At 57.3% G+C, this 23,398-nt stretch overlaps 1 protein-coding gene across 3 annotated transcripts in view; it reads left to right on the top strand.

Moving 5' to 3' along the window:
- The first annotated feature begins 1,027 nt into the window (after positions 1 to 1,027).
- HIP1 (huntingtin interacting protein 1) overlaps positions 1,028 to 23,398 on the top strand; it is a 51,654-nt gene continuing 29,283 nt past the window's right edge. For 2 of the 3 annotated variants that reach the window (XM_087751815.1, XM_087751814.1), the window contains exon 1: positions 1,028 to 1,216. In XM_087751815.1, coding sequence (XP_087607941.1) covers positions 1,100 to 1,216 — 117 coding nt within the window. In that variant the 5' untranslated portion in view covers positions 1,028 to 1,099. Of the gene's footprint in view, positions 1,217 to 8,203; positions 8,260 to 23,398 lie in introns of those variants that run through there. The other variant, XM_087751817.1, reaches the window with a different exon arrangement.

Here is a 23,398-nt window from a genome sequence, read left to right as displayed (position 1 = left end):
CTCGCTCCGCTCCGCCAGCTCTGCCCACAGCTGCCTCCTACACCTCTCCCGAGCTCCCCATCCACAGCCGGGACGACACAAAAGCCAAGGGCCCGCACCACCTTCCCGCAGGCGGCCGTCGCCCTCTCCACGCTGACACCCTGGGGGTGCCTTCTCCCCACCTCCCCCACCCCGGGCAGGGCTGCGAAGCCCCGAATCCATCAGGATTCAGCCGAGGGCTCCCCGCACCCCCCCCAGGAGCCGGCAGGGCCCCACGCCTCCGTGCTCCCCCCGTGGCCTGGTTATACCGTGGGCCGAGCTGCGGGGGAGCGCAGAGGCCGCGTCCCGCCGTGGGGCCGGGCCAGGCCGCAGCCCGGGGCAGGGCCTCAGCGCAGCAGGCCGCACGCCCGGGCCTGAGGGACCCCGCCGGGCCTGCCCACCCCGGCCGGCTCCCGCCGCAGCTCAGAGCCCTTCGGCACCGGGTCCCCCGAGCCCCGGGGGAGTCGCTGAGCCCCGGGGCTGGGCCGGGCACCGCGGGGCCCTTCCCGGCCGGGGCCCCAGCGGCCTCGCAGGCCGGCCCGACCCCGGCCCCGATCCTCGGCGGCCCCACCCATCCCCGCCAGGGGGCGCCACGCCGCGCACGGGCGGGGCGCGGGGAGGGGCAGCGGGGTGTGAGCGGCAGGGGCGAAGGCCAATCACGACAGGGAGATGGGACGGAGGCGTGACCGCAGGGCTGAGGTGGGCGGTGCTAAAAGGGAGGGTCCCTGAAGGCGGGACAGAGAGCGGGGCTCTGGCGGAGGGGCGGGAGCTGGCGCTGAGTGGCGTCCGGCCGGACCAGTGAGCTTGGCGGCGGTCACGTGAGCTGGCCGCCCGAACCGGCTAAGCACCCGCCTTCCCAGGGGCTCCTCCCGAGTGGCAGTGAGGCCGACCAATGAGAGCGAAGGGGCGGGCCGGCGGGCGGAGCCGCCGGCGTGGAGGCGGTACCGGCGGGGCGTGCTCACGCGTGAGTGGCAGGTGGGCGGGCCAATGGCGCGGGGTCCGGCCAGCGGCGGCGCCGGAGCGGAGCGGTGGCGAGGGCGCGGCGCGGCGGGGCCGGAGCGGCGGCGGGCGCGGCGGGGCCATGGACCGCGTGAGCAGCTCCATGAAGCAGGTGGCCAACCCGCTGCCCAAGGTGCTGAGCCGGCGGGCGGGCGGCGGCGGCCTGGAGGCGGAGCGGGAGAGCTTCGAGCGTGCCCAGGTGCGGGGCGGGGCCGCGGGGCGGGGAATGCTGGGGGGGGGGGCGGCGGGGGCGGGGCCTGCTGGGGCGGGGTCTGCTGGGGGGCGGAGTCTGCTGGAGGGCGGAGTCCACCAGGTAGCAGGAGTTGGTTCAAGTGGGCAGGGCTGGCTGTGTGGGTGGGGCTATTGCAGGTGGGCGGGGCTTAGTCGAGTGGGCGGGGCCAGACCCAGTGGGCGGGGCTTGCTCCGGTTGGTCAGTAGGGTGGTGGCAGCACGACTGGGCGGGGCTTGTGCGGGTGGGCGGGGCTGGCCTGAGTGGGTGGGGCCAGCCCAGGTGAGCTGGGGTGGCTCCAGGGGGCGGGGCTACTCCAGGTAGGTGGAGATCGCTTGAGTGGGCGGGGCTTGGGCTGGCTCCACCCACCCAGGAGGGCAGCGGGACGCTATGGCAGGCAGGAGACGACGGCCTCTGCCCCCGGGACGCGGCGCGGCTCCGTGGCGAGCAGGGCCGGTTGCCCCCTTGGGTGTCAGCCCCGGGGACCTCCCGTGCCGCTCGGGGACAGCCGGCGCGGGCAGGGCGCGGGGCAGGGACCGCCCCCGTGGGGCACTCGCGGGACGAGGCACCCACGTGTTGGGAAGCGGCCGCTGTTCACCCCCCAGCAGCACCCAGGGTGCCGGGATGGGGCCTTTTGGTGTCCAGGGGTGGAAAGTAAAGGGGAAGCGGTGCCGTCCTGACCTGCCGTGGGAGCGGAAGGGAAACTGAGGCAGGCGAGGGGCGGGCGGCCGGCGGGGGCAGCTGCTCTGGGAGCAGAGCAGGGGGGGAGCAGGACCTGGATGAGACCGGAGTGGGAACAGCACGTGGGTGATGGCTTGGTAATGAAAATGAAGACCAAGGATCCGCTCTGAAGGGTTTTTTTGCAGAAAAAGAAACATCAGGATTTAAGCTTGGACGTGAGGTTATGCGCGGGGAGTCGTCTTACCTTCCTTGCTCAAGTTACCTCAAAAATCAATTATTTATAGCATTAGAGGTGCAACTGGGACTAGCTTGTGCGTGCAATTCCCTGCCTGGTCCCGTGTGTCAGCAAACGATGCCGTGGGATCCCCAAAGCTCCCACGTGCTCCCCGAGAGCCGCCGCTCCCCCGGGAAGGGCAGACGCGGAGAGGGCGGCGGGCTCGGCTGGAGGAGCAGCACCCGCGGCACGCAGCGCCGCCGGCCCTCGCGCCCGCTGCCACGTCCGTGCTGGCTGGATTTAACCTGCCTTCTCCAATTTGCAGCCAAATGACACAGCGTGTGTTTTTAGGAGCTCAGTCCCTCCCTGGCTTTTTGGTTCTTCTGTGTGTTCAGTTCTATGCAATTTCCTTTCTTGCTCCTTTTTTTTTCCCCCTTTTTTTTTTTTTGCATAATTTTTTCTTTCTCTCCAGTTTAGGGAACTTGCCAGGCACCCCTCAGATCTTCCACACATTGGTCACCCGCGGGTTTTGTCGAACTTCTTCTTTCTGAGTTTCTTCATAGAAACTTTGTGGTTTTGGGGGTTTTTTGGTGTTTTTTTTTTTGAAAGTAGCTTTTCTTAAGAAAAGTTTAATCTGTTAAATGGCCTTTAAAATGGAGGTTTTACCCATCTTTCTGCATGTACAGGCTTATTCCCTCCTCACCTCCAAACCTGTCTGTCTTGTGACAGCAGCGCACTCACCAGAAAGACTATTCTGGGCTAAAAGAGCCCGAACAGGCAGAAAGTGTGTCAAAATGGGCCTTTGGTGAGCCTGAAGAACACCTGCTTGGGCTTGGCACCACCCGATTTATGTGGTTTGAGACTCAGCTTGGAAAAACAAGAGCACCCGACGAAGCTCTGGTGGTGGTGGTGGGACATTCTGGTGATGGGAAGGTCTGGTGGTGGGACACTCTGGCGGTGGTGGGACATTCTGGTGATGGGAAAGTCTGGTGGTGGGACACTGGTGGTGGTGGGACATTCTGGTGATGGGAAGGTCTGGTGGTGGGACACTCTGGCGGTGGTGGTACACTCTGGTGGTGGTGGGACATTCTGGTGATGGGAAAGTCTGGTGGTGGGACACTCTGGTGGTGGGTGGACATTCTGGTGATGGGAAGGTCTGGTGGTGGGACACTCTGGTGGTTGTGGGACATTCTGGTGGCTGGACGCTCTCGTGGTGGTGGGACATTCTGGTAGTGAGACACTCGCATGGTGGTGGGAAACTCTGGAGGTGGGATGCTTTCGTGGTGGTCATCGCATTGCGCAATGGCTCTGCCCTGACAACGTCCATCTGTTGGCTTGGGGACAAATGGGAATAAATTTCCCGGTGGCCTCTTTTCTTCTCCTACGGTTGGTTAAGTGTCTTGGTTTTCTTGGTGATGCAAATGTGAGAAACCCTAGGACGTGCCGAAACGCGGTGTCCCTGCCATTGTGCTGCTGCGCGCGTCCTTGCTGCCTGCTGGGCGAGAGCTGGTCAGTGAGAACCGTAGAGACTGGGCCATCTGGTTTGGACACATGCCCAAGGGCTCCCCTTTTCTTTTGCTGTCAACGTTGATAGTTTTCATGGAAAGCTGAGCAACGGGGACACCAAATCCTGCAGTTGTGCTGTTCTGCAGATGCATGGCCGCACGGGGTGCATCAATGCCATGGAGGGGATGAGTGTTGCAACGACTGTCTCCCTTTTGCTGGTGTTTCACTTGCTGTGATTCACTGCTCCTCATTGCCTCATCCTCGGTAGAATAAATCTTTGGACAGAGCAAAGGTCACCAAGGGAGGAGAAAAACCACCAAAAGGGAAAATTCTGCCATGTGCTGAGCTAAATGTTTGTATTTCACATGGTATCTGACGTTTGCATCCCCTGCAAGTTCTCCTGGTTGTCTTGAGGAGCATGTCCTGGTGTCGGAGCTCTGCAGGGAAGGTCTGAAGACCTCTTCGTTTATGTTGGTGCATTGGGATCTTCCCTCTTTGGGTCTCCCTCCCCTTCTCCTCGCCGCAGTTGACCACAGCAGACATCCTTGTGCCATGATGGTGCCGAGGAGCGAATTTCATTCTGTGCTGACTTGCTTGCCTGGTTTGGCAAAGACCAGATGTTCAGCAATCGGATGAGCCAAGGTCTTGAGGGTGAAAACGGAGGCAGAAGGACGCAGGACTTCTGCGGGGCACGGAGGATGCACACCAGGGTGAAATGCCAGGCTGGGCTGCTTCTTCACTTATGTTTTGGACTGCTGTGGGGAATTTCCCTTCGTTCCCGGCAGGGACGTGGCCGGCGAGGCCGGGTGCCACACGGCATCAGTGCAGAATCACGGAGGTGGTGCATGGCATCCCCAAGCACCAGCTGGCCCCTGGAAAGCCGGAGGCTTGGGAGGATCTCCTTCCTGACCCAGCGTGATTCTGCTCAGCTGCTCCTGTACCGGCCCCTTTCCCTATTTCAGGAAACCGAACGCTGGAGAGGAGCAAATGTGCTCAGAAAGTGAAGACAGAGGAAGTGTCCTTGGAGTCCCAGCAGGACGTGCGCTGAGCTCCGGTCCTTGTTCCTGCCCCTGTGGCTTCTGGGCAGAAGGAAAGCAGTATATTGTGGTTGCACATTGTCTTCTGGGCTACAAAGACGGCAACATAACTCTCCTGTATTTCATTGCTGCAATGCCCCGGCCGTGCTACATCATGAGCCATCGTGCCCCACACCACTGCAGGCTGCCCACTCCGGAGGCAGTGCTGGGTCCCAGTGATGAGGACATTCCTGCAGCGCTGGTGGAGACACGGCCTGGGGTTGTGGAGGGGGACAGAAGTTTTGTGCTTGTCCCCCAGAGCTCGTGTCTGCTGGGGCTTTGTGCCAGGAGACGTGGTGCTGCCTTGTACCAAGGTTACCTTCCCGTCAGGGTCCCTGTGCACTTGTCCACTGGGGACAATCCCAAGGATGATCCGTCCTGATAGTGGTGAGTTTTGGGAGAAGACACTTTGTGTTTAAAATTCCTCCAGAAAATCTAAAAAAACTTGCACTTTATCTTCTTTGACTGCAGTTTTTTTCTGAGAAAGGTAACCGAGTAGCAAAGAGAAACGTGGACCGCTTGGGTTGCCCGTGGCCACCACCTTCTCTGGCACGTTTGCACGCTGGGTCCTTAGGACTGTGTGTTGCTGCTGGACCAGCAAGAAAAGCAATTTATGACTCAGAAATTACCCTGGCAAGACATATTTGCAGCAGAAGGTGATTGCTGATCTGTCTGCATCACTGTTCCTATCCTAAGAGGTCCCCGACGTGGTGCAGAGGGGTGTCAAACCCTGCAGCTCGGGGCTTCCCAGTGGGGAGATGCAGCACGCTGAACGCAGCTGATGCCACATCTCTTCAGAAAGGTTTTTAAGGTCCTGAGCATCCATGAGGCATCCCATCACCATTTCACAGGGGCTGGAAAGCTGTTTTCTTTCCTGCCGTGCTGCTGGAGGAGCCCTCTCAAAAACCAGGCGTGTAAAGATCGTGCGGAAGAAGGAGAAAACGTATATGGCACAAAGTGATGTCAAATGAAATGGGCTTTTTTTTTTCTTTTTTCCTCCCCCAGTGTTGGTTAGTAAATCCTTTTGATGTGGGAACCAAAATTTTTCACAGCCAAACGCAGGTTGAAAGCAGCTTTGTGCCCACCCGGGTCCCTGTGATGGGCTGGGCCACCTTTGGGCACCGTTGCAGCTCGACCGCTGCTGTTAATGCAATTAATCCCTTTCCCCCATCATTTACATAATTGGGAATACGGCACCGTATCTCCCATCCGCAGCAGCCCCGTTGGTTTCAGACCAGACCCGGCTTGGTACGACTCGCAGTCGCAGAGGAAATACCATTTTACTACTGAAAAAAACAATTTTTGTGGTTCGGATGCTGCAGCCGCCGGCAGCTTTGCCAAGAACTTCAGTTCTTACACAGGAAATGAGGCTCCTTTCAAAGCACCAGAGTGGGGCTATATATATAGCCTCTCTGAAAAGATATTTAAAGAAACATATTGACACTAGCAAGAACAGGAAAAAATAGCTCCTGGCTGCGGGGAGCGAGGGCTGAAGGCAGCTGAGCCCATCCTGGGGGAGGAGGTGATACAGGGGATTAATTCATGGCTCTTTCATCTCCAGGAAAATGAGCTCTTGTGCTTTGTGCTGTGTGAACCCCTCATGCTTTCGGTCTCCTGTCTTTTAAATCGGAATTAGAGGTGCTGGGGATTGAATACAGCTTCAGCAGCGAAGAAATGAGTCATCTCATCTCTTTTCAGCGAGTCCCTCTTAGGAACTTATTTCCATCCCCAGGGAAAGAAAATAGTTTGTCTTTTACCAGATTAGGGGCTGCTTTTCTCTTTAGTGCAATCTGGGATGGAGGGGTTGGTTTGGTTTTTTTTAAATATATGCAGAAATAACTGATTTTTTTTAATGTGGTGATGGACTCCAGAAGCGGCTGATGCTCAGGAGGATAAATAGGTTTGGTGCTGAAAGTGGGGGACATCTGCCACCGAGTTCAGGGCGCTCCTCCCGATGGGGACGCGATGTTTTTGGACCACCAAGTGACAAGGGGGGCCCTTGCTGCAAATCACGCCGGAGGCTGAGCGGGAAGGCAGGGATGCCAAGGGCTGGGGGACGTTGCTGACCCAAAACCCATTTGCCCTTGCTCAGCACGCACTGCCCTGATGGTTACAGGAGGCTCTTTAAAATCTGATCTTTAAAATACAGATCAGCATGAGCGATGTGAGCCGGGGTGGTTGCAATTCGGTGGCTCTGCAGTTAGAAGAGGGCTCCCCGCCAAGCGTGTCCTGCGCTAATGAGCACGGGGGCTCCTGCCCTCTGAACGTCAGCCTGTTTAACTCCATCCTCCTGCAAAGCTGGAGAGAAGCAGCCAGCCAGGCGGATTATTTTTACCAAATTCCCCGTCGGAGGACTCTGGACTGAGCATGGTCCCCTCTGCTGGCACTGGCAGTGACCCTTGAGCCCAGGGAAAATGGTGGGGAAGGGCAGGTGGGAAGCGGGTGCCCGTCACGAGGAGAGGGTGGCTCATCCCAGCTTTGCTCTTCCAGGGGAAAAAACCTCTGGAGAGACCAAAGTGAAAGGGCTGAAGGTGCAGGAGGGACAATTTTGGTTGAAGACTGAGAAACCGAGGAGGGGGAGAAGGTGCCCGTTGCAGCTCCCAGCGCATCGTCCCACGGGTGCGAGGCGGGACCAGGCTGAGCATCGCCTGTTCCAGCACCGTCTGGCACGCAGGCAGCGAGGCGTGAGCCCCGGCACCCAAATGCCATGCCCGTGCTCATCCCATCACCCGCCTCCGGCTGTGTAACTCATTCGCTCTTCTGGCTGGTGGGCTAAAACGACTGCCCTAACCTTTGCACAGATCCGGAGCTCGACAGACGCCCGGGTCCTCGGACATGTGTATTTCTGAGCCGGAAAACTGGATGTAGCTCGAACCAAGCAAGAACAGGGGCAGTGGTTAGAGCCAGAGGTTGCCACGTCTTTGCAGGCTTGTTCTTGCACAAATCTGACACTTTCATTTTAAAAAGTTCCTTTTTAATAAAAAAATATTTTTCATTAAGAATATTAATAATTACGTTTAAAAAAACATACTTGGCGCCCAGCAAGCAACGCTGGGAGGGCTGATGAGAACTGGCCCACAATCACCCCAGTGCAGGCAGGAGAGGCGGTTTTGCGGGCAGCCCCATGGCTCAGCCCTGGCGGGCTGGGTGCTGGCGCGGGCTGCGGAGAATCGACTTAAAACCCCTCTGTCCTAAAGAAATTCGGTCCCTCTCCACTTTGCCCCGAGACTGACCCATGCTGGGGCAGCGGGAACGTGGGACCAGCAACCAGCCCGGCAGCACGAGGGCTGGAGGAAGGGCCGGATCCTGGCCCTAATCTCTGCCACCAGCTTGGCTGATTTATTTTGCACAGTCACCAAATAAGCAAACTTCCTGGGGACAGGCTGTTCCCCGGGTGACAGCAGAAACCGGCAGCACAGCCAGTATTTTAGCCCGGATGCGCGAGTCCCAGCCCACGGCTGGACTAATTATACATTGTGTGCTGTTCCGGGCTAGTCACGGTGGAAGGTAAATGATCCCTGGTCTACATGCAAAAGGTGAGTGTTGCTTGCTCAAAGGCACATGGAGACATTTAATATTTTATCATGGATTCACAGAGTGGGTTGGGTTGGAAGGCACCTTCAAAGATGATCCAGTCCAACCCCCTGCCGTGGGCAGGGACATCTCCCACTCGGTCAGGTTGCTCAAAGCCCCGTCCAGCCCGGCCTTGAACACTTGCAGGGATGGGGCAGCCACAGCTTCTCTGGGCAACCTGGGCCAGTGCCTCACCGCCCTCCCGGTCCAACATTGCTTCCTTATGGCCAACCAAACCTCACCCTGGTTCAGATTAAAACTGTGTCTTAGCGCATGGAGCTTCCTTTTGTAACCACAGAATTTCGGTCCCTCCCTTCTTTGGTGGGACGTTTCGGCAGCTTGACAAGTCTCACACCGATGGAGAGAGCGTGGCGTAGGCTGGTTGTGGTCATGGTTGGTGTTGTACCACAAGGACGGGCTTAGCCTTGCGGCTGCTGTAGGGTATGACCCTGGCCATGGCTTCCAACAACATCTTCAGTCTAGCACAGAGATGCTCCCAGATGGTCCCAGACCCCACCGCAGGCTTTGAGGTGGGTATGTCCCTCAGCTGTGTCTTGGAGCCTGTGCCCTCCCGCGGGGCTTGGCATATGCTTGGTGATCCCTTCTTGCCCTGCCTTTAGCCGGCCGTGCCAGTTTGGTGCTCGGACACCATTGCGTTCTCTGTTCCCACCAATGCCAAAAGCATCAGCGTGGTGGCTGCAAAAGCTGTGTTACTGAGAAATCAAATAGCTCCAGAGCTCGTTCAGCTTCATGCAGCTCATAGTGAGGTTACCAGGCTTTTTTTTTATGCCTTTGTCATGAAACTTAGGTTGGGAGGTTGACTTGAGTTGCCCAGATCTGCCATCCTTTGAGTGTTGAGGTGGAGAAGATGATTGTTTGTTGCTTGGCAGTTGAGCAAACTAACAAAACCCTGCTAAGCATGCTTGCAGATCAGATTGCTGAAGCTGTGATTACTTTGTTCCAGGACTTTCATAATTTTACATGCTATTTTTACCTCGTCTGACTGGTAGCCAGCTTGATGTGATTGCAATAAATCCCAATTTAATAGCATCAGCCTGTGTCCTTCCTGGGTGGGTTTTTGGTCCTGCCGCCCCAAACACTCCATCAGAGGCCGTTGGTGTCTACGTTCCTTGGGGGTCTCCTGGGGTCTGGTGTTCACCACCCAGCTTTCCACCGCGTTCACCGCTTTGCCGAGGGACCCGATTCCTGCGTGAGACGGCACAGCCCCTCGGCCAGCACCGCCGTGCCGCTGGAGCTGGGCTGGCAGCCGAGGCGCTGCCACAGAGGAGGGCACGTTAAATAATTACCACGCAGAAAAGAGGCAAGTTGCAGCAAACAAAGGGACCCTTTGGGAGAAGAGGCTTCTCTCACCAGGGCTGGGCTGGACACTTGCTATTTATTGTTACCATTTGTCTCTTATTCCACGCGAGCAGCTTGGTGCTCTCTAGAGAGTGCCTGGCATCGCTTTTTGTTTTATTTAGCAGATGCTGGCTGGAAAATAGTGTTTTCCAGTCATTGTGTTCACATGGAAGTGAACAAGAATACAGGGTTTCCTAAGTGCAAATGGGGTTGCAAGGTGCTTGTGCCAGGACGTAAGGGACACCCAGGAATTGTCCCTCCTCCTCCTGAGAGCCCAGAAAAGAGGTGATGGCTTGAGTGCTGAGACCTCAGCAGTAGACCTCACTGACCTAGCGATGCATGTCCTGAGATTACAGCTCCCACCAAGCAGTGCTCCCCGGGACTGGGCATCTGGGCAGGGGAAGGCTCTGGGTATGGTTGCAAAGAGCACTTTGCATCTTCTGCGCAAACCAGACGTGGCCCTCAGATCCCCAACCTGCCGCTGGTGAAGGGCAGTGTTCATCCAGGTGTGGACTAAATGCAATCTCTGCAATCCACTGAATCAAGCCCTGATCAGCACTTCTGCATCTCAGTGGGCTTGGCAGCAGGTCACGCTGGTGCTGGCCCTCACCCTTGCTGGTCCGTGGGCATCGTGGTTGTCCCTTTCCTCCTGAGCCACGGTTACTGTGCGCACCAAGTGCGCCGTCTTCAGGTTGCACCTTGTGGGCCACCCAGTCCAGCTTTACAACCCTCAGAACTGCTCACAACGAAAGTCCCACCCCACCGATGAGCAGTGTGTGAAGATTTTCCAAGGTCTCAGGGCAATGCTGAAGTGGAGGCAGGGGAAGACTTTGACTTCTTCCATATTGAAGAAGTCAATGTAGACTAGGAATGGCTCCACCAGAAGAGCTGATGACTTCTGCACTGAATAAGGCAGTGACATTGAATAAGTCAATGAAGTCATTGAAGAAGTCATCTCTCTTCTGGTGGAGCCATTCCCAGTCTGTGACCTGGTGGAGACCTTGTGTTTTCCCAGCCAGAAACATTTTGTGCACTTCACAAATGGGAATGAAATGTTCTGACAGAGTCAGCAAGGTTTGACTGCTTCCGTGGAGATAAATACTTGTCTGGAGAGGGCAAAGGTAGGTATTTCTGAGTTTGCTGAATTTTATGGTCTCATTCAGTCACCTGGAACTTGCATGGTCCGTGGTGTCCTGCTGGGATGTGTGGAGCAGGTGTCAGGCAAGGTTTTTAACCCCTTTAGCAGCCCACCTGGGGAGCAGGGAGCTGCGTTTTGGTGTGGCTCATTCTTCCCCATGGTCCCAGGAAAGGCGTTGTGCCCCATCTCTGCTCACCGTGGTACCTGCCACAGCTCTCCATGGATGTACCTGTGCCTCCCCCCCAGCACAGAGCATCTCTTTGCTCTGGTGACCCGGGCTTATGCCGGGGTGACGGGTGGGGGGGCTCACACGTAGCACGGCATGAAGCTGGACCTTCACTACTCCTCCTCGCGCAGGAGGGGTGAGAGGCGGTGGGATGACTCGGGAGACGACACAAGCCAACGTTTCGGTGGGTGGGATCCAGCCTGGAGTTTCTGCTGTGCCCCACAGCCCTCCCTCCTTGCGGGCACCTCAAAAGGTGACGTTAGCTGAGGAGCTGGGTTGAGCAAGACCATCTCCTGGCTTTGCTCCTCTCCCGGTGAGATGCTCTTGGCCTCGACGGGAGGACACGCTCCCTCTTGTTTGTCTTCCCGGCTATTGCAGTCCTGCTCCAGCTCTTTTTATAGCTCGGAAAGAAGTGCCTTGAGTTTCTGAGTCGTCTGGGAGGCCAAGCACACAGGGAGGAGTCGCAGCTAGAAATAGGGCTGCTCTCTGCTTATGCATTCCAGTTTTATTATTTTTTTAGCCAAGATGTCCAAGTTTGAAGAGTCCCACTGCTGCAAGTGCTGAGCTGGGAACCATGTCCTGCATTTTTTCCACTCGGACTGGGTCTTCTTTCTCCTTTGCCGTATTCCCAATGCCCTCACACCAGCCGTTGAGCCTCCGCGAGGCGGCTTTCCCAGGGAATGAGGTTTCTCACCCCTGCCTGCATTTTCCGTAACCCCCAGATTTTGTGCCTTGGCGTGGCTGGTTTGGCAGAAGAGCTCCCCATCTGCCGGCGGTGTTGGACGAAGCTGCAGAAATTAATAATGTCTGGGGGGTGGATAAGCGATCAGGTATTTGCTAAAGCTGCTGGGTGCTGAGCAAAGAGCTCAGACAAAATGTTCAGCGATTTCTGCCCACTGGGAGGGAAGCGAAGCTTCGGCTGCTGCACAGCCATGAATAAATAGGAGCAAAATGGAGAGGACAGTTTGTTTAACAAAACCTGTGGTTTTCAGCCCCTGAAAATTAGCTGGGATTTTGGCTGCGGTGCAAAGCCAGGGCAGGGGCACACGGGCTCCCCCGGGCATCCCACCAGGACTGATTATATATATATATATATATATAATTAACTGTATCACCTCTGGATTTCTCCATTAATCCCTTAATACTTGGATGCCATTTTGGGGCATGCCATGGCTGCCATCTCCCCCTCCGAGTGTTTTTAATCACGCGGGAAACGTTTTGGGTCCCTGCTGCTGGTTGATGCCTGCTGGGAATGGGACTTACTTGGGAAAAAATTAATCTGAGGTCAAATCTGAACCAATTCTTTCTTCTAATCAGCCATCGCATGGAAATGGCAATTAGCCAGCCTGTGTCTGTTACATCGTTTGTCATTTTAACCCTTTTTCCTCCCTTCCTGCCACATTTACTAGCTCCAGGAGCAATTACTCTCTAGTTATCCAGCTTCTCTTCCCATCAGCAGGAAAAAGGGATTTTGCCCATTGTGGAAATGCTAAGAACTGCTGATTCCTATCAGAGGGGATGAAGTCTGCCGGCTCCTTTCTTCTGACGCTAAGCAAATTTTGGGTAGCTGATCCCCGCACCTCCAAGGGACTGTTCCTTTCCAGCCTGCAAAGCGAAGCAGCGAGTTTACTGCTCGGTGAAATACCCAGCGTCCTGTGAGCAGCATGAGTGGCCGTGGCAAGAGCTTATTCTTCTCATCCTAGGTATTTCCATCTTTTCCAGCCCTACAGGGTAAGAAGGACCAGTGCTCAGCTCCGTCTGCCCCACGTAAGGACCACAGCACCGCAGCAGCGATGCCCGGGCGGTCCCGGCAGCTGGGGTGCTCCTATATGGGAACGTCTGCTTCTCACCTGCATTTTTTCCTGGTCCTGGTGTTTAGTTGCAATGTGCTCTTCTCCCAGGTAGCAGCATCGTACAAATTCTCATCAGTTCTCACCATGTGGATTTCTGTTTCTCCGTGCCTCGCTGGTGAACACTTGGGTACGGCGCGGGGGACCGGCCACGGCAGCAGGGCTGTGTTCAGGGCTCTTTGGGCTGTTTCTGATCATATCAGTCAGTAGGTTTCTAGCACAATATCTTCTTTATTTATCCAAAAACATAAAAAAAGTCCTGATTCCCCGAATGCCATAGGAACACGGAGGTTTTTCTCTGCAGAAGCACTGGGCGCGGCTCCCGCGGTCCGCGGGCTGGTGCCTCGCTCAGCCATCCATCCACCTTCGCCCAGACGAGTCTGATCCCTGTGGCTTTTGTGTCCCAGAGGCTGGCTGTCACCCGCCGGCTTTCACACGAGCCCTCGTCCCCGCGTCTCGCCGGCCAGCCCTGTCACCTTCCAGCAGAGCACATCCCTTGCAGGAGGATGCCCTGGGGGCAGTGAGGGCCACTGGCCCCTGGGCTGGGCTGGCCTGGCAGTGTCCGACAACTGCTGAATTGCTGAAAAAGAATGAAATTGGGGGTGTTTAGGAGGATGTTTGATTTTAAGTACTTGAAAAACTTCAGGACTTTGCTGTGCCAGCCTTATTGCCTGTCTCTGGGAGAGCGGGGTTGAGTTGCTGCACGTGGCTCGTTTGCCGACGTGAGTGCTGTATGACGGAGGGGGGATGACCGATGGTGTGGGAAGAGGTGCCTGCTCGGACTGCAGTTCCAGCTCAGCTGTCGATCCGTAGCCAGGAGCACACACCTCGTCTCGCGGAGCCAATACCTCGTCGTTTTGGTGTCCTGTGTGCCCCTCTGCCAGCGACGCACGCCCAGCGGTTGGCAGTGATAGCATCGTGCGTGCTCCGGATGCTGTGATTTGCTTTCAAGAGCAGAGATTTCCCTCTCAGATTATACCCTCCAATTTCCTGCAACAACGTGCAGATACTGGGGCTGCCCTTCCCTCTGCCCTGTTTAACTCTGGCAGGAGCATCCTCGGGCTGCAGAGCCCTTCGGCTGCCCTGCCTGCCTGTCCTGCACTGGGCTGGGGCTGTGCTGCTGCCTGCAGCTGCAGTGTGCAGGCAGGGCGGCGGTGTGCAGGCAGGGCGGCGGTGGGCAGGCAGGGCTGTGTCCAGGGCTCTCCTGGCTCTGCATCCCCCCTAACTCCATCCTACTGCGGAGGATGCATCACCCCGCTCGCAGGGCCGGAGGAGACAGGGAGCAGGGTGGCAGATGCAGCCCCCTGACCCCCCGAGCCCGGCCCGTGTCCCTGTGGGATCACGCGTGCGTAGGCCAGGAGGCTCCAGTGGCTCCCAGTGCGGGGGCATCACCTCCTGCAGCCAGAGAGGCTCCCGACGGAGCTGCCTCTTGCTGTCTGTGCCCAGTCCAAGTGCCTCTCATCCGTTTTCCCCATCCTGCCAGGAGGCACAGGCGTGTTTTCCACAGCCGGAGCTGGGTTTTACACTCTCCAGCCTCAGGGCTGGGGCTGGCAGGAGCGGGACAGTGCAACCCTTTCTTCTTGGGCTGGGTAAGCCGAAGGGCACGCTAGCATGCACTCCAGCCAGCGGTGTTTGTTTTTGAACAAGGAAAATGAGTAAAAACCAATATTTAGATCTCGGGAAGCGATTTCACAGCCTTTTGCACGGAATCGTGCCTGCCATTCTCCTGTTGGTAAGGCTCAGACAGGCAGCAATAACATATGAAACACAGTTTCCTTTATACGCTGGGGTTTTTTCCACCTCGGGCTCCACCCTGCGTCCCAGCGGAGATCCCTGCCCCGGCTCCATGTGCTCCCCAGGTGCTTTCCACACCCAGCGAGCGGGCGGCGTGCCAGATGCTCGCAGCCTGGCAAAGTCACGCAGCTCCTTTCGGGGAGCATCACCTGCGGTGGGGAGCATCCGCAGGCACAGGAGAGGTGTCGAACACGGGGAGCGTGGCCCGCTAGCGCTTTTAAAAGACCATGAGGAAAGCCTGAGCTCGCACACCAGAACGGGACTGGTTTATTTTCCAGTTATACATCCATCAGAGAACATCCCTTGTTCCTCCTCTGTCCCATCCTGCTCCTCTGCACGGGGAACGGACACCCCGTGTCGCGGGGTGCTGAGCTCCGGTTACAGCTGGCAGTGCGTGGTGGCCTGGGCGCCGGGGAGGGCTGCTGGGGACCGGGCCTTGGGGACCGCGCTGGTGGCTTAACAAAGCTGGACGCTCGTTTCTAAAGTCCTGGGAGATCCCAGAGGGATGCACACGGAGCTCCATCCTGCTCCAGTGCTGACAGCCTTCTCTGGCCTTTAGGCTTAGGTCCTATGTATTTACTAAATATCTGTAGGCTTAGGTCCTATGTATTTAGTAAACCAGTATTTATTAATTATAAAGGTCAAACCTTCCCAATGGCAGAGGTTTGGATGCTGGGAGCAAGCTCTGTCCTTGCTGAGGGAGAGGGGAGCAGGTTCAGCCACAGGGCATCATCCCGGCACTGGTAGCCTGCCGCCTGCGGGGGGATGCTGAGCGGTGAATTAAAAATGTCCTTTTTCTCTGTCATTTGGACATCAGTTCATTTGCTCTGCCGTTTTCCACCCGGACTGAAACGGGCACCTTGATCCCACTGGGTCTGGTGGGAGGGAGACGAGCCCACTGCCCCTTTGCAAGACCGCAGGCTGCAAACCCGTGGCGCTTCGGAGCCCACAGCGTGCCGGCACTGCTGGGAAGCGGCTCTCCGGGAGACAGGGAGGCGGACAGAGGTCTCGGTGGCCGGGTTGGGGGGTGAGAGAGCTGGCAAGTGACCTGCAACACCAAAGAAAGCGGAAAAAACTCCAGGAGCACTCGGAGGAGGAGATGGCATTGCTGCGAGCCGGTGTCACCCGCTTTCCTCCGACCTCTCCCTGCAACCGCACGGCGCTTACATATGAACATACCCAGAGCTGGAAACTTTCCCGGGGCTGTAAATATGTTGCCTGTTTCCTATAAATACTTTTGCCGTTGCCCGTTAGCTAGAGACAGGCTCAGCCTCTGCGGCCTCTGCGGCCCTCCAGCACTGCTTTGCAGACTGCAGGCAGGGTCTGGCAGGGGTCTGGCAGCAACTGGTCCCTGTAGGGTGGAGTCCGGCCGGAGGGAAAACATTTGCTCTGGCATTTCCCAACCTCTTGCATCAGGTGGTTTCATCTCAGACGAGTTTGTTCCTCGTTCGTTAGGCAGCTGCGCTGAAGTTGTTAACATTTAGGGCTTGTTGGAGGTGCTGAGGTGTGCGTATGCATCGCACATCTGCCGGGAGCATCCCCTCAGCCCCCTTCTCCCCCATCTTTTGGGTTTGCATGGAGATAGAGCTCAGGAGAAGGTGTGAGAAGGTCCTGGGCGGTGGGTGTGCAAGTGTTGGTGGGCACTGAGCTGAAGCGTCGCGCGCGTGGCATTGCCACCAGGTCTGAGGGTCTCAATTCAAGGGACAAACAAAAGCAGATAATGAAAATGATTCATCTGACGGGGCAATTCGAAGATCGCCTAAGGTGGATGTTTGGAGACTACCAAAGGGAAGGGGCTCCGTGCACTTTGGGAGGGGGAGGAAGGCATGCGAGGGCAGATGGTGAAGGTATTTTGGCATGGCTTCATCTCCAGCCCCATGGGCACCAGCCGTGCTCCATGTGAAGTCTCCAGCTCCCCATACGTGAAGCCTCCAGGGCAGAACTTGGGGGCTTCAAAAGAAAATGGGTGGGAGCCGTGTTTTATCAACCATCTTCTGAATCATTGATGGCACCGGGCCAGATACGGAGGGGCTGCGAAGTGGACAAGTGCGGACGAAGTTGGGGGCCGTCGATGGGGGGAAATGGCTCCATTGATGGGGGTAGATGCTGGGGGCATTTATGCCCGTAGACCTCTGGGGCTTGCAAGGAGGTGGGTGACAGGGGACCTCCGGGCGCTGGCAGCCCAGGGAGCAGCAAGGTGGCAAAAATGGGAGCGGCGAGCATGGCGCTGATGGTTCAGTAGCGCGGTTGTGACCTTTGCTAACCCCGTTTCCTTCTTCTGGGCATTTTGCTTATCTCGATGGTGTCGGCATGAGGCTTACAAGAAGGAAACGACTAACGACAGCAGTGCGTTTTGTGTGTGTGAAGGAAGAGCGAGCCTCGGCTGGGTTTCAAAATAACCTGCACGTACAGATGGGGCTGTGAGGGACACAGAAGAGATCTGTGAGCGATAAGCAAGTGGTCACGTACATATTAGCTGAGGTTAAGCGTGCAGGTTTACATCCCACTGCCACGACTCGCTTATGTGGCTACTGAAGGCTGCTCGCTTGGATCGAGGGCTTCAGGTGATGCATCTGTCATCGGATCATGGACTCACAGAGTGGGTTGGGCTGGAAGGGACCTTCAAAGATGATCCAGTCCAACCCCCTGCCACGGGCAGGGACATCTCCCACTCCATCAGGTTGCTCAAAGCCCCGTCCAGCCCGGCCTTGAACACTTGCAGGGATGGGGCAGCCACAGCTTCTCTGGGCAACCTGGGCCAGCGCCTCACCGCCCTCCCGGTCCAACATTGCTTCCTTATGGCCAGCCTGAGCCCGGCCTCGCTCAGCCCCCGTGTCCTGTCACTGCAGGCCCTGCTCAAGAGTCTCCCTCTCTCCTCTCAGCCCCGTTTCAGCACTGAGCGGCCGCAGTGAGGTCTCCCCGCAGCCGTCTCTTCTCCCGGCTGCGCAGCCCCAACGCTCTCAGCCTTTCTCCCCGGCAGAGGTGTCCCAGGCCTGGGAGCATTTTGGTGGCCTCCTCTGGAGCCGCTGTAGCAGGGGCCTGTCTGTGTTGTGCTGGGGAGCCCAGAGCTGGAGGCGGTGCTGCAGGGGGGTGTCAGGAGAGCGGAGCAGCGGGGGAGCATCCCCTGCCTCGAGCTGCTGGCCACGCTGCTGCTGCTGCAGCCCGGGAGACGCTTGGCTTTCTGGGCTGCAAGCGCACATTGCCGGCTGATGTCCCATTTGTCACCCACCAGTGTCCCCCAGTCCTTCTCCGCAGGGCTGCTCTCCATCCATCCCTCCATCCCTCCATCCCCCAGTCTGTGCTGGTCCTGGGGATTGCCCTGACCCAGGTGCAGGACCTTGCACTTGGCCTGGTTGAACTTCATGAGGTTCTCATGCACCCACCCCTGCAGCCTGCCCAGGCCCCTCTGGGTGCCACCCCTTCCCTCCCTCCAGGTACCCACTGCACCGCTCAGCCTGGTGTCATCCTTTCTACAGCTTCCCAGCCCTCCACACCAGCTGGGGAACGGGAGTTTCTTCTGCTCCGGGTTTGGATGGGAGGATCTGCCTGGCTCCTTGCAATGTCAGCAGGAGGGTGAAGCAGCGAGCGAGGAGGATGCTGCTTATCCTGTTTCTCTCTTTCCCTCTTGCATTTTTAATCCCGTTGGCTTTGCAGAGCTGCTCGCTGAGCTCCTGCTAACCTTGGACCGGCCCCGTCCGCAGGCGCTGTCTGAGTGATGTTCCAGGAGGCTCGTGCGGTTGCTGTAACACCAACGGCCATAGATTGAACAAGGAGCTAAAAATAACAAACAATCAATAATGGCAGCATGAACCATGGCTTTTTTTTGGTTTGTATTTTTTTTTAAGAAAATCTGTATATTGACAACACAACAAAGCGGCTTCCTATAAAGGCAGAGGGATAATGGAGCCGGGCTCCCTGCCCGCGCCCTGGCCTGGGGCTGGCAGTGGCGACGGCTTCGCCCGTGCCCGTCGGTCCCGTGGGGATTGCGTGGTTCTGCAATGCTCTTCATTTATCTTCTGCTTGGGGCGACACGGAAGGGCGGCTCTCCCCGACTCCCCGTGCTGCTCCGGCCTGCGGTGAGGAGCTGGGGGAGCTCGGTACCCACTGAAACAACCCCCTCGCCGGCAGCGCCCGGCTGCCCGCTCCTGCCCACGCTGCCTGCTCCGTGCCGGCGCAAGCCTTCGGCGTGGCCGCCAGCCCTGGACCCGTGCCCACTTTAGACTGATCTGCTTTTTCCTCTCGCTTTCACATGCCCAGGAAACTGCGGCATTACAAGGATTTGAAAACGGCCTTGAGCTTTTTAAGCACCGCTCTGGAGCGGATATTTTTCCTAAATCAAGATTTGCAAAGGTATTTGGGCATTAGTCAGCCGGGGGGATTTCCAGAAGTATTGGAGCACCCAAACACCCTTTAAATCTGCCTCCCGCGCGAGTGCAGCTTTGGTGCTGAAAAGCAGCTGGTTCACCGGACTGTGACCATTTCGGGGCTATTTTTTTCCATCACCGGTGTTAACGAGCGTAAGGGTTTTCTGAAGGTTGTTCATTGCTGGATCCCTTCGGAAAATCGCAGCGGTGTGGGATCAGCCCAGAGGGGTTTGGCCATATTGTGGTGTCTGAGTCCGGACAAACTCATCACACCTTCAGCTTCTGCCAACGCGGCTGCTCCATCCCTGCATCCCAAATGACCCGTGATGTGACGCTGGCCGTGGGGAGGGTGCCCGCGCAGGTCTCGGCTCTCTTTCAGAGGGACGTGGAGCAGCGCAGGGCGTCAGACAGGAAAGCTGTTCTGTGTTACGATGCTCTGAACTCCCAGCTCAGAGGGAAAAAAGAAACCATTGCCACAGGCGGCGATGGCGCAGTGGGTTTTTCCTCGAAATCCCCCTATTACAAATACACCCTGGTGCCCGGCATTCCTTCCCTTCTCCTAAAAACTCCTTGCACAGCCAGTGATGCTCACCCAGCTCCATGGACCAGAAACGAAACCCAGCCTAACGAGTCGAGTCCGCGAAGCCGCATCCCCCGAGCGAGCACTCCGGATCCAGAGCGATGCTGAAAAGAGCTGAAACCTGCAAAATACAGAACAAATAGTTTTCGAAGTGGTCCGTGGTTTTCCCAATGAACCTGTTATTCTGCCTTAGACCTAAAACCCCGAAATCCCAGAGATTCCGTACTGAAAAGGTGCTCCAGCAGCATCTTGCATGGGTAACCCATGGGGCAGAACTAGTTTATCATGAGCTAGGAGAGCTGCTCTGGGGAGGTGAGTTTAAACTGGTCCTACACTGGAGCAGCTGGAAAAAAAATGGCATTCCTTGAGGAAAACGAATTCAAGAGCCTGAATCTGAGGGGTGGTTTGAGAACGTGGCTCCCGTTTTGTTCCTTCCCTGGGGGAAGACTTGGGAAATACAGGGAGATCAAGAGGGAGCAACAGATATTATTAGTCATCAAGGAGGGAGGCGGCTGCAGGGGAAGAGGTTTTTAAAAGCTTCGGAGTATTTTTAGACCTGGTAAAATGAGCAGTGGGGGGGGGGGTGGAAAGAGGCAGGAGACCTTTGAGAGAGACGTAAATGCTTCACGGAGCAGAGCGGCCCGAGCTTTCTGCTCCATCCCGCCCCGAGCGTCAGCTCAGGCAGAGATTCGCTTCAATGGAAGTAGGGGATGTAAAACCGATAAAAGAAAATGCCTTCTAGACCATAACCCGATGGACCTCGTCAAGCTGGCCGTAATGACAAAAGGCCACATTTGCTGAGACATTTTAGCCCTAATTCCCTTCATTTTAGCGGGAGTTGGTTGCCGAAATAGTTTAAAAGCTGCTCGTGGAGCCTCCGGTGGGCTCAGGGAAGATGCTGAACGTCTCTCCTCCTTCATCCATCGCGGTCCGGACCGCACGCACCATCCCGGCAGCTTGCAGGAGGACCACGGAGCTGCAGGAGGATGGAGGGTGTTTCCAGGGTGGTGTAAAGGGTCTCGGAATGAAGCACCGGAGGAGATTAAATACAGCTGGGGGGGAGCGGAGGGGGTTGTCCGCCTCGCTGGATCAGCCGGGAGGATGATGAAGGCACTCGGGGGATGGGGTGAAACGAGGGGCTGCCTCCCCCCTGGTTCTCCAGGGAAGCAGCCCTTGCTTTGCCTTCCCTATTCCCTGCCGGGAAAGGTCCCTTCCTACTGCCCAAGCCGGAGGGGTTGGCGGAGGCAGTGCCTTTGATGCCCCATGGTTTTTCCACAGCCCCTTCAGCCCATCCCAGCATCCCCCCCGCTGCCTTCATTCGCAAGGCCATTCCCTCCGTCCCAACTGGAGCTCATCCGCCCCGCAGAGGCTTGCTAGGGCTGGTCCTCCGCGAGCTCATCCCAAATGCCTGGGGTGGGATGCAGCCCTGGAGAGGGTTGCTGGAGCCTGGGATGAAGCATGTGGATTTGCACACCCGACTGGGATGCTCTGGACATTCCCCCCCCACTCCTGCCGCAGCGGCACGGAGATTTAGAGCAAGTTCGCTTACCACACAGCCTTCGGTGGGTTTGTACGAGTGCGTTAAGTATAATACATAGATATTTGTACCTCTAGCAGTTGAAGGAAGCTGGGAGCAGAGCTGGTGCTCCTGCAGCTGCAAAGAGCAGCAGGTCAGCGGCTCGGCAGCTTTAGGGGAGCCCCTGGGAATAACCCGGGAGCACCGTGCGGGGCAGGAGCGGCTCTCGCGTGCCGGCACCAGCATTTGTGCACGGCGATGCGGTGAACCACAGGAGGGAACTCCCGTGGGCTCGGTACAGCAAGAAGGAGATTCCTTTCACCCGACGCATCCCCGTAGCGGTGGGATTTGTCCCCACGGGTCCCACCAGCCCCTCCTGAGCCCTGCCGTGGTTGCAGGCGCTGCTGTCCCCACTCCCCACTCGGTGCTTTCAGCTTGGGGAGCGCGGCTTTGCTCGCCACATTTGGGTTTCCCTTTGCTCCAGGGACCCTCCTGAAATTGCCTTTAAATTAATTTTCAGGTTTTCTTCCCGAGCTGCTTTGGCTCTTAATTTTGCCCTCCAGCTGAAGACCCCCCTTGCTGTGAAGCTGGCTGAACGTGGAGCTCTCTCCATTTTCCCCAGGTGCTTCGTGGTGGCCACCAAAACCTGGGCTTTGCCGGCTGGAGCAGCTCAGCCATCAGGAACCACGGCTGTGGCTGTGCCGCAGCAGCCAGACACTCGCCTGTCCCGGCTCTGCAGCATCCGTAGGAGACCATCGCAGTAACCGTCTTCTCTCTGAACTGGCTTTAGCACCAGCTGAGATGTTTGGTTCAGGGGTGAGCTTGCGTGGAAGCTTGATTTTGAAAAATAAGGTTAATGATGACGAGCTGACGTAATTTGTGGGATTAAGGAGGGATGTTGGGAGCACAAAGCCCATACGTGGGCAGCTTGGCATGGCTGCACACGGGTTTCGATGGTATTACAGGGTGTTGCTGGTCAATCTGGCTAAAGGATGGATCCTGCGTGTTATTTTTACAAGATACATATTTCTCATGCAGGTGGCATCATAGGAAAAGTCGCGTCCGTCCTATGTGTGTGCTGGGGGGACTGGGTTTTGCTCCAGAGGATGCTCTTTGGATTTGGCTCTGCCTCGCAGGGCGTGCTCTTTGCGTACCTGCCGTAAGGTCTCTCCATGCAAGTGAGGCATTAAAACCTGCTGGCCAAGTGCTAATTGCAGGGCTGAGGCCTCTGGAGGCTGTGGCTTCTTGGTGCCTCTGGAGACGGTGCTCTGGGAAGCGTGGACCCGTCTGCAGGACGTCCCGGACAGCAAGGCAGCAGCGGTGGCAGATTGGGGTCAGAGCAACGCTAAACCCAGCTGAGGGTGACTTAATGAATTCCAGGATCCCATTAAGGCAGGGGGAGCACCAGGCGGGGGGCTGGGCTGCGCAGCAAGGACCCACGCTCCCGCTTTCCTTGCCGAGAGCACGGCTGGGAATCGCTCACCGTGGGGAGGGCACAAACCCCACCGCCCCTTCCCAGCCACCGTGCTCGATGCTGGGTTTGTCCCCCCTCTGCTTTCGGGATCTGGGCGCCCTGTCCCAGCAATGCCGGCGTTGGCGCCAGGCCTCCCGTGGCCGGCGTGGCAGAGACCGTTCCTGCCACGTGCACGTGCTGCCATGCCTGTCGTGACAGGGGCTGTCGTGCCTGGCGTGATGCAGGCAGATATCCATGATCGGGGCAGGTACCCGCACCCGGAGCGCTGCCTCCTGCTCACCCCCAGGCTCAAAGCAGGGACCAGACTCTGCTCCCGGAGGAATTTGGCTGCTGCTGGAAACCATCTGCTCCAGGAAAACACATTCAGTCCAGCCAAAAGCCATCCAGCAATGTGTCCGTCCATCTGTCCGTCTGTCCCAAGAATCACTGCGGGGGCTTTAACAGCCTACCTGAGGAAAACACGACCTGGGTCTTGGCCCTAAAAGCTGCCCCCCAGGGCTGGGATTAATGGGGTGGGGGGTGCGGGCAGGGCACGAGGGTGCCAGCGCTATCCCTGCGGGTCCCCGCAGGGATGTGGGACCCCGTTATCTTATTAAGAGCAGCCAAGTCCCCATCCCGGAGTAGGTGGCTGAGCCGTGACTAGGCTGTAGTAATCCCGGGGGATCAGCGCGTTCGGCCAGGGCCAGCACCGCAGCAGCGTGTTTTTCTTAGGGCTGCGAAGTTTCTCCTCCGCCTTCAGCTGAGGGGCAGCTGCGACGCTCTGCCTCCTCCCTGCTTTGGGGGGGCTTTCAGGGGATTCGC

This window comes from Nipponia nippon, unplaced genomic scaffold (assembly GCF_047370975.1).
Source record: "Nipponia nippon isolate SJK-2023a ecotype South Korea unplaced genomic scaffold, ASM4737097v1 scaffold_15, whole genome shotgun sequence".
NCBI lineage: Eukaryota > Metazoa > Chordata > Aves > Pelecaniformes > Threskiornithidae > Nipponia > Nipponia nippon.
Note: the sequence above shows the minus strand (reverse complement) of the source record. Positions and strands in the feature narration are given on the sequence as shown.